The sequence below is a fragment of the Aegilops tauschii genome, chromosome 4 (genome assembly GCF_002575655.3).
Source record: "Aegilops tauschii subsp. strangulata cultivar AL8/78 chromosome 4, Aet v6.0, whole genome shotgun sequence".
Taxonomy (NCBI): Eukaryota; Viridiplantae; Streptophyta; class Magnoliopsida; order Poales; family Poaceae; genus Aegilops; species Aegilops tauschii.
The window spans coordinates 476,773,859-476,784,705 of record NC_053038.3 but is presented as its reverse complement, the minus strand read 5'-3'; the positions used below and the strand labels follow the sequence as shown (position 1 = coordinate 476,784,705).

At 47.3% G+C, this 10,847-nt stretch overlaps 1 protein-coding gene across 1 annotated transcript; it reads left to right on the top strand.

Moving 5' to 3' along the window:
- The first annotated feature begins 5,725 nt into the window (after positions 1-5,725).
- LOC109782786 (F-box/FBD/LRR-repeat protein At1g16930-like) lies at positions 5,726-6,799 on the top strand. The gene is made up of 2 exons (XM_020341402.1): positions 5,726-6,247; positions 6,395-6,799. Exons 1-2 carry the CDS (start codon positions 5,726-5,728, stop codon positions 6,797-6,799), a joined length of 927 nt encoding a protein of 308 aa, XP_020196991.1.
- The last annotated feature ends 4,048 nt before the right edge of the window (positions 6,800-10,847 follow it).

The window sequence follows — 10,847 nt, the reverse complement described above, 5'->3', positions numbered from 1 at the left end:
TACGATAACTTGGAAGGATTTGACTCTGCAGAGTTTGTACTTTAACCACAGCCAACGGATTTCAGTAGTCACGGGGACTAGTTCCGTTTACGGTGTTTTGGAAGAAACACATCTAACCAGTACACACCCATTCAACATTCCCGAAGCCAGGAATCACCCTCGGCAACGTTCAAGAAAAACCTTGAGACGGGGAGGCTACAACCTCGCGTAGCATGGGATCAAATTTCTGTACGCGCGCTCTAAGGGGTGCCCCCCTCTCGGTCCCAACCGGAAACACCCATGCCCCCTGACCGGATGACTGGCTTTAATCCAGGGCCATGGAACCATCATCCCGGCCCCTCTGTTTGGTGTGTACACGGAAAGAGGTTACCAACTTACTAAACCGCATCCTGGCAAAAAGACATGTGGTAGCACGGAAGGGGAAAGAACGATAACGTGACTCCGTCCACGTTAACGTAGGAATTTGTCGGATGACGCAAGGCGGGTATGCTACAACAGTACCACCTTGCTGCCCTTCATGTCACCACATGATTAGGCCATCTCTCACCAGAGATCATCGCAACTTTGGAACACACGGATAGTTGCCTCACACGCAACGAGATGCTCATCAATACTCATATGCCATGCACAAACCATTCAAGCAAACATGTGAAACACCCGTCATATCAAAGGTTCAAACATGCTTGTCGAAGTTCGCGGCTCTGTCACCTCTTCCGGAACCTACGGCATAACGAAAACGAGAGCTAACGTGAAAACCAACGCGTGCATAAAAATTTTTCCCAAATTTTTTCCAAATAAATCCCATAAAAAACTAGACAAAATTATAAGATTGTCAGAAAAAGAATCACTCAAAAATCACTTTTTATTAAAAAGTTATAAGGGTTTCTGTCCAGGGACTCATCTGTAATAAAACAGAAAAGTTCCAGGGGTTTAACTGAGAAAACAGAAAACGCTTCGAAAAGAAACGCGCAAGCTCAAAGGGAAAACGCATTTGCCCGAAGGCGCCAACAGAAAACGGTTCGAGGGAGAAGAGAATAGAGGCTGACAGGGGGGTCCCACATGTCAGGTTTAAAAAGGTTCACCGGCGCCCGAAGACTGCGGTGGTCGCCGGCGTCGAACCACGGTGAGACAGAGAGATCGGAGTGTACCAAGAGCTTCTGCGTGTCCTTCTGCGTCGGTGGGTGGTGGACTTGGGCATCGGGGAGCACCACGTCGACGGCGACACTTTCTCCGGCGGACGGTGGCTCGGGCGCTGGTGGGGAACTCCGGTGGTGTGCTGCAAACCTCGAATTGAAGCGCCGGTCAGAAGGAGGGATGCACTATAGGGCTACTGGCAAGTGATGGGAGGCAGAGGTGCACGCACGGGAGTGAATCGAGCTGGATCCCGTGGCGGGTCGCGCCGGCCGGAGTTGAGGAAGGAGACTCCCTCGGGGCTCTTCCAGTGGCTAGGCAGGGTCTTGGTGGAGTGTAGAGGTGGTGTGGGTACTGGCTGGAGCTCGGGGCCTCTATTTATAGGCGGATCGAGGGGGTGGCCGTGAACGAAGAATCTCCGGCGAGCAATTACGGCGATGCGGTGGATTGGCAGGGGGTTTCGGTGGCCAGGCAGCATTAGTGGGAGTTACTGGTGCTGTTCCCCTGCTAAGCTTGGTCGGTCTTGGCGTAATGGCGCCGGTCCACGGTGGGGTGGCCTCACGGGCATGACGGCGGCAGAGAGCGCGCTCCGCGCCCAGCGGTTCACGACGAGAGTGGCAGCGCGTTCGGGGGAGTGGAGGGCCACGCGGCGATCTCCGGTGGCTTGGGCGGCGCTGGGTGGCGCCGTCTGCGCCGTGCCTCTCGCTGGCGGCCGCAAAGCCGCCGCTGGCATCGGTCACGGGGCGGCGCACCTCCTCCAGCTCATCGCCGACGCCCGCAAGCATCCAGGCGCTCGTGCGGTGCAGAGACAAGGGGGAGGGGACGGGGAGCAAGGCGACACAGCGACACGGGCGAGATGGACAACGAACACTGAAGAAAACGACAGTGCACTGAAACTGTTCTCTGAACTTAACTGAACAATGACAGCAACAGTGTCCAGTAGGTGTTCGACGAAATGATTTGGTGAGAAGAAATTTTTTTCTGGAGCTGGGACTTGGTGAGGTGACCTCTCAATGCACCCAGAGGTTGCCTGATTTTACTCAGAATTTTTGGAGAACGATTTGAATGAATTTCATCAAATTTGGCAAATCTGGTCCAAACTTGCAGCAAGTATAGTTTGAAAAATTTGAACTGGAGACCAGTGGATCTTCATTGATCTAGGTTGAGGGTTCAAAGGACTAGGAAGGGAAAAAGGTTTGGAGACAAAAATCAAAACAGAAAGGGTAGTTCCTTTGCAAACCTCCAAGGATCAAGATAATAGGCAGAAATTGTTTTTGATAAGAAATAAAGGGAAATAATTATATGGAGAGGTCCAACTTGCTGGATTTGAAATAAATCATGATCCAAAGGTGAGGGAAAGTTTAGGAGAGTGGATTTGCACTAAGGCCATGATAAGAGAGAATTGTTGAAAGGGGGAGAGGATCATTTTAAAAGCCATAGGGCAATTTCAAAGGAATTTCCAAAAGGCACAAGTGAAAAGTATTTTGGCTTGAGTCCAAGATAAAAAGCAAGAACCTCCAAGACCAAAAACAAGTCTTGGGGTGAATCCAAATAAAACTCTTGCCATAAATAAAAATATTTGAAAGGGAGGGTTCTTTTGAAGAAAATTTTTAAATCACCTCCCTCAAGTCAAGTAAATATTTTTGAAAAATCCAAATGAAAATTTGGGTGTCACAGGAGACGCCGTCGGACCACTGGGTTTCTGGAGCAACAACATGTGGCGTTCACAGCCGAATCTGAGGAGACGCCCGTCGAACCGTTGGGTTTCCCCAATAAAGGCACGAATGTCATGCAACGAAAACAATTCTAACAAGGAGAGTCGCCCGAATCTATTAGGTTTCCGTAATAAACGCACAAACGTGAATCCGAGTAAGAACAAACTATGCCTCCGAGGGCTTGATATCCATGCCTCTCCTTTTGACCGAGTCCACCGACTCATTCGGAATACAATAAGAAAACCCATGTGAGTGACTCTATATAATAGCACGCCATGCCTTTGAGGGCTGTATGCCCGTTCTTGTGAACCTTGACACTAAAACACAGAAAACCACGAACGTCAACGCCTTTATCAAGAAAGAAGCGTGACACAATTCAGTATGGAACGGTGTCTGTATGGACTTCACGTCCGTGCTCTTAAATACAAGGAAATAAGCTTTTAAAAACATCGTCTCTCTTATAGGCCAATCCGTGCCTCGTAGAGTAAACGTCCGTGGCTGTGCGTAAGACAAAGGTTCACTCCGTGGGCTAAACGCCCGTGCATCCTCGTCTGATAGAGTCACAAGCTAGCGTGACTCTATGTAATACCACTGACCATGCCTTTGAGCGCTTCATGCCCGTGGCTGTGACCCGAAACACTGAATCAAGGATGAGGCGGCTGCCGCGGGTTTTCGCTATAAACGCACGAACGTGATCCCATGTAAAGCATAACCATGCCTGTCTGGGCTTCATGGCGGTGCCTGTGCTCGCGGATATTTCAACAGATTCATTTGGAACACGTAGACAAACTAACATGATTCTACACAATGGCACGCCGTGACTTTCTGGGACTCACGACCGTGCCAACAATATACCAGACCAGAGTCTCTCGAATAAGCCATTCCATGCCTCACTAAGTAAACAGTGGGTGTTCTCATATGAACCAATTCCACTGGGTCTCCGCAATTAAAGAACGAACGTGGCTGTGCGTAAGACAAAGCCTTGCCTTTGTGGGCTTAACGACCGTGCTTCTTCATCTGATCGAGTTGACGGAATCATTCGGAACACAAAGACAGGCGAGCGTGACTCTATATAATACAATACCATGCCTTTGAGGACTGTACGCCCGTGCCTGTGAACCTTAACAATGTGACACATACAACGACAAACCTCCACGCTTCTATCAAATAATATACGTAACATCAAGAAAAAAGCGTGACCCAACTCAGTACGCAATTGTGTCCGTAGAGAGTTCATATCTTGTGAACTTTTATTAACAAGAGTTCGTGTCCATAATACCACCGACCATGCCTTTGAGCGTTTTATGCTCGTGCCTGTGACCCTTAACACTAAACGCCCGTGCGTCTCCGTCTGATAGAGTCACAGGCTTGCGTGACTCTATGTAATACCACCGACTATGCCTTCCTGTGACCCGAAACACTAAAACAAAGAAAGGCAGGAATGTCCACGCCTTCATGTGTGCACAAGACATGACTCTAGTTGGTTCAAAAAATTTGGCTGCAGAGACTTCACGTCCGTGCTTTTAAAAACAACGTCCCTAGAACTGGCCATTACGTTAATGGTCATCTGTACCCATAAACTTGGAATGAACGTGACCCAGGAAAGTAAAACACATTTGTTATCAAAGTTACTGACGACACGAGGTAACGGAAGACAAAATAAGAAACTTTTAGTGCACTACTTAACAGCTTCAGATACGAGGATCAGGGTCGCTGCTGTCTACTTAGTCCGGCGAGACTTCTTTTTTGGTTGCTCGGCGCGAAGTTCCTCGATCTGTTTCTTCATAACGTATGATTCCAGCTTCAGCTTATCGCGCTGAAGTTCGAGCTGCGCCTTCTCATCCATCAGAAGTGCAATGATGGCTTTGTTATCTTTGTCCAACTTCGTGGATATCTTCACGAAGTCTTCCATAGTATTGAGCAGGTTCTTCAGCTGGTCAAAAGAGAAGATGTCAGATTGATGGCAGGACGCACCCTCATCAACATTAGGATGAAGCTCACCACAATGATCCATGTTTCACAACTAAATCAAGTAGCCGAAAGAAAGAAAAAATGAATGAAGCCGAAGTAGAGCGAACTCACAGATGAGGAACCCTCGCCAGCCGAGATCTTCTCCTATGACTGGACATGGCGCTCTGGAGGAGTCTCCTTCTGCACAACCGTGGCTGAGAGTGTCAGGATAGAGAACAGCAAGAGGAGTGGATGGCCTGGAGGCGGACAAAAGGACGAAGGGGATGTGGCTAGGGTTTCGAGACTCCGTCTGGCTTATTCACGTTTCACAACTAAACCAAGTAGCCGAAGGAAAGAAAAAACGAATGAAGCGGAAGCAGAATGAACTTACAGATGAGGAACCCTCGTCAGCCTGGATCTCCTGCAGTGTCTGGACACTGGGTTCCGCAGTAGTCTCCTCCTTTGAGCGCCTCATGCCCGTGCCTGTGACCCAAAACACTGAATCAAGGATGAGGCGGCTGCCGCGGGTTTCCGCTATAAACGCACGAACGTGACCACACGTAAAAAGCAAGCATGCCTGTCTGGGCCGCCATACCGAGCCTCTCCTGGTGATAGAGTCAACGGAATCATTTTGAACGGATCCCTCCACTCTTCTCCCCTTCCCTCCCGTCCCCAGTTATGTTTCGACGGGTGTCTCCTCGTATTCGGGTGTGAACGCCATGTGGCGCCGCTCCGGAAACCCAAGGGTCCGACGGGCGTCCCCTCCGGCGACGCCGCTTTGGCTCGTCGCCCGAGGCCAGGCTCCGGCTATTTAAGGCGAACGGACGGCGTCTCGAAACCCTAGACACACTCTTTTCCTTGGACTTTTCGGGTCCACGCCACATATAGCGGCGCTTGTAGGCAGCGCGATCCCAGCAACGGAAACGGAGATGGAGATCCACTCCGGTGCGCCATGCACCAAGAGGGCGAAGCTCGCGCCACCGGCGACGCTGTCCTTTGGTGGCTTGGCGGTAGCGGCTGGAAGCGGCGAGGACCGCATCAGCGACCTCCCGGACGCCATCCTCGGTGAGGTCATCTCCTGTCTCTCCACTAGGGAGGGCATCTGCACTCAGATTCTCGCACGTCATTGGCGTCCTGTTTGGCCGATCGCTCCTCTGAATCTTGACTGCCGTGAGATCCCTGTCGCTCGTCTTTTTAACGCCCTAGAAATAGTTCATGTCGAGATCATCAGTAGGGTCTCTGCCTACAGCGACGAGCTTGCTCGTATACGATACATCGGAACTTGGCATCAGGGAAAAACAGTTCCTGGTGATGGTTCTTGCCTTCCAGAGTCCATCCTCTCTAGCCATGTGGGCGCAGTTCTCCACCTTTGTATACTGGCGTGCTACCTCCAATCCAGACCCTCTACTGTCCACGCCTGGCTTGAGTCCCTCAGATTGAACAATCTCCAGGTGCTTGCGTTTTACTACCTATTTCCACGATTTGTGAAAGAAACTGTCAAACTATCGCACACATGCTCTTCATTTACGCCCTCACTACCGAAGTCCGTCTTTCGGTTTTCCTGTTCTCTGTGCACTGTGAGCTTCACGTGTTGCCAGATACCAGACCATTATGTAGAGGTACTTGAACTACCACTGGTCAAGAGATTTTCACTTGTTGAGGTTGATATATCAGATTTCTCGTTGCAAAGCATGATCAACTCTAGTTGCCCTGCACTCGAGTGCCCGCTGCTTGTTTGCAATAGAGAAAGGCATCGGATCACAATAAATTCCCCTAACCTTGTAAGCATCGGCATCCATGGTGAGAAAGGAAGATTCATCATCGAGGATGCCCCCTCACTTCAAAGGTTGATCCACGATCTCCAGAGCAATAACATGGAGGTATTCATCGTCTCTGCACCCAAACTGGAGACATTGGGCAAATTCAGGATCTCGCTTGACTCCACAGGTCTTATGGTACTGACATTTCACAATAATTCCAACTGCATTTCCTTGAGAAAGTAGTTTCATGTCATCCAACCTTTTGTTCTAATAATTTTATCTTTTATTTTCTATGTTATGTGAAGGGTTTGGCGATGGCCAGCCTATCTACAATGCGGCAATCTGTCAAAACCTTGTTTTTGGCCATGACTTATCAAGTGGACTTGGTCATTCACTTGCTTAAGTGCCTTCCAAATCTGGAGAACTTGTTTGTTCAGGTGATGATTTTCACGCCCAATGAAAAGGTCATACCGTGCATAGTGGAGCACTCCTTGCATCTCGAAAAGCTTATCTCACATTTTGTTTGCAACAGATACACCCTATGTCTAGGCATGTTTTTTTTATTATTATACATACATCCATATCTAGGGAAATGTTCGACGAACTGATTGGGACGGGGGTCATGGAATTTATCGTTCATTTTGTCCTTCCATAGATCTTGGGTATCTTTCAACCTTTATGTGTTTTCAGGGACGAAACGTTCCTGATGGTGCAAGAAATTTTTGGCGTCGCAAGCACCGTGCGTTTCTCAAAGAACACATCATTCATTTAAAGACAGTAACGCTGGAAGATTATGAAAAAGCGGGAAGAACACTGAGTTTGTGAGGTTCTTTATTCTGAATGCAACGGAGCTAGAGACCATGAGGATTAAGTTTCGCTTTCCCTCAGACTTCACGCAAGAATTTTACGAACAGCAACAGAAGTTGTTCGTGTGGGAGAATAAATTTTCCAAACGCGCCCATCTCAAGTTATCAGCATGTTGCAATCATCTGTGCTTGGATTTGAAACACAGGCATGTTGAATGCCTGGATTTGTCAGATCCGTTCACTTGTGCCTGCTGGACACAGGGCTGTAGTTAGTTCCTCAAGCTAGTACAGTTAGATGTTGTTGCACCAATCTGATTCTGTGTTATGTCTAAACGTGGCTGAAGCCTTTTGCACCATTTTGTAAGCTTGTTATAACAATGCTTTTGTGCTATGCACCCGCTGTTCTGAAAAATTGATAGTTTTATGTCACTATCGTGATGCTACAAAAACATTCGTGTGCGGTCGTAGACCAGGGAACAAAAACATTTGGAAGAGAAGAGGCACTGCCTTGCCTGTTCTGCAAGGAACGTGCATCTAGTGCATGTAAACCAGTGCGTCTGCAGTGACCAGACAGCACTGCCTCCTTTCATGGCAGACTGTATGTGCACATGGCCATGGCTCTGCGTAATCTCAAACCGTGCTCCCAGCGACCTCAGACTGTACATGCCTTTCGTGTAAACGCATGTCCGTGAACGAGTTTATGTCTGAGTACAAACAATTGAGTCGGCACTGGCGTGCGTCGGCTTCAGGAGTAAGCGTGACTCTGTAGATTGTAGATTTTATGTCTGTCAGTGCTAGTGCGGCGCTCCTGTCTAACATAGGACCGTGCCTTTGACAAGTCAGTGCCATGTCACCAGAGGCATGGTTCCCCATGCCTGCCAAAGCGACATCTATGCCTTGCTAGATTACAGTAACCCATGTCTCGTGGAACGATCCAAGATGAAAGATTGCCGGATGCGCCCTCTTTGAAATATAAAAATATTCAGGAGATCAATATTTGATGTGTGTAGACCGTCACACACCCTCTGAAAGATTGCAAAAAATGAGATACATGCCTTTAGTCAGGTAACCATGTCCAAGCATAAAATTATACTAGACGAGTATCCCTTGCAACGTTTCAAAAGAAGGCAACTGTTAATGATCATTCTTCGAGGATAGCCTTGATCATCAGGAGGTCATCAGTGTTCGCAAACCCTTGCCCCAAAAGATCACAGATGACGCTTTGCATCTTCTTTCTATTCTCCTTCAGCTTATGCACCTCCTCCTTCAGAAAATCCATGTCCAGCTTAATCTCACCCTTGTCGTCCTTAAGATTATGAATGGCACTTGTGAGAGACCTCTGAATGAGCTTCACGTCTTTATCAACGATACCCATCTGCTTCTTCTGCCTGTCAATCTTCATGGTAGTTACATTAGTTCTTTCCACAACTGCAACAAGATTCTCGAGCTTCAGGTTCACTTGTTCATTATCCATTTTAAGCCCGCTTATCTCTTCATCCTTTGCTTGCCTATCATCATTGCTCTCATCTAACATCCCCCAGAGCTTGAGTAGGCACCTCGGCATAATGATAGGCCATGGGCGGTCAACCCATTCGACGACTCCACAGTTCACGCCTCTCTGCGAACAAAAAAGGAACAAAATAAACAGAGACTATTAATACACTGCTCCAGAAGCTCTGGAACATAATAAAGTTCACATATACTTGGTTTATAACCTCATTCAACTAACTATGAGCCGTGTTTGTGCAATGTGGCACTTCAATGGTTAGGTACCCACAACACTAATTATGGTGCTTCGCCCACCCTATCCGCGGAGTTATTTCATAATTGTACTTAGTTTCTTTTAAGCCAGCTTGAATTAATCTGGAGCTACCTCTGCAGACAACTTATCTAGAGAGTTTTTTTTAATAATATACTGACTATTAAACAGAAGTCCCATTTGTAAACAAACATGAGAGTGTCTAGATCACTTCTTTTGTGTTCAATGATGTAAAATAAGTAGTTACCTTTACCCTTTTATGTAAAGTAAAAGGACTACACAATGTTTCTTACAATCAACCGGAAAACACAAGAAGAAATCAGTCTTCTTTGGTACACTACAAGTCCTATATCCAAACAGTTTGATTCAACAAGAAAGTAACTCGGATTTTCGAAAGTGACTAACTTTCCCAGCACAGTCGAAGAACCTCCTCCCCGTGTCACTTCCTTCAAAAGCCACACACTTGAGAGGCTTGGTATCGTGAAGAACACAGTAGAGAGGACGGTCGAGCTCTTTGCCATAGAAATCATGGTCTTCGATGGTGTCAGGGTTCTCCTACAAGGACACATGAATGTTTAGAGCTCGGATCTTTTGTTTGGAAAACAAACCCCAGTTCAATGCTCCGCATGTAGCAGGAAATCACCTACATAGAAATCAAAATCTAGTTCAAGGAAGTTCAATCCTTCCTTCCTCCCCTCTTGTCTGAAGTTTTGTGTCGACATGGCCCAAAGGATGTGGAGCAGATGCGATGCCGTAGGCGGCGGCGAATTCGAGAGGAGAGAGAGAGAGGAATAGATATAGTGAGAGAGCGAGAGGGGAAATGAAGGCGAGGGACTTCGACATGGTCCGGCTCAACCAAATACTCCACCTACTCGCCAGACCCACCAACCCCCACCCCCCTCCCACGCCCCTTTTTTGCGCTGGGATGGCAAGGAGCCATTTACTGTTGTCAGTAGTTTCAGCTTTGGCGAGCGAGTACACAAAATTTCTTCCCTCTCCATAATTACTCCATAAATACATCGTTATGTGCGTCTTCCCTCCCGAGTCACTTGCTCTTCCGCTCCCCTTCTCTGGTTCCTTCCGTCTTTCTTGCTTTGTCTTCTTCACTCTACAGTCCACATAGATGGATCTACGATTCGCCCACTTGCTCTGAAATACAGTAAATTTTTTCCCCTCTGCTTAATACTTACGCGTTGCGCACTATCTTTTTTTAGATGGATTCTTGTTGTATGTTACCCTCTTAATTTTAGTTTTAGTGCTAATATCCTACCCCTTTGAAGAGGTTCTATAGGCGAATAATCTTGGAGGACAATAGTTGATTTTTTTCCAGCTAGTTCGCTGCAAGAGCTTGTAGATTTGAAGAGGTCTGTGCGTGTTCTTTCAGTTTTTACAGAGACACTAACATCAATGGATATCACCATATCAGCATTCGCTCTGCTCTGTCTTACTCATTGAAACAAGCGTGTATCAGTGATATACAGTCCTTTAATCCTTTGTACCATTAGCGGAGTGTTGAAATAAATTTTTCTTTAATAATTAATGAACCCGAGTCTTATATATTGTTACATCTCGCAGACAAAGATGGCGTGTGATGTTTGCAGGAACCTCAACTGTCCCGGTGTTGAATCTGATATTGCCCAATCTTTCTTGATTGTGTCTTTGCCTCGTTGTTATGAGTCATGCCTGGTAAGTTTTGCTACCAAATCACGTGTGGCCAGTAAAAAAC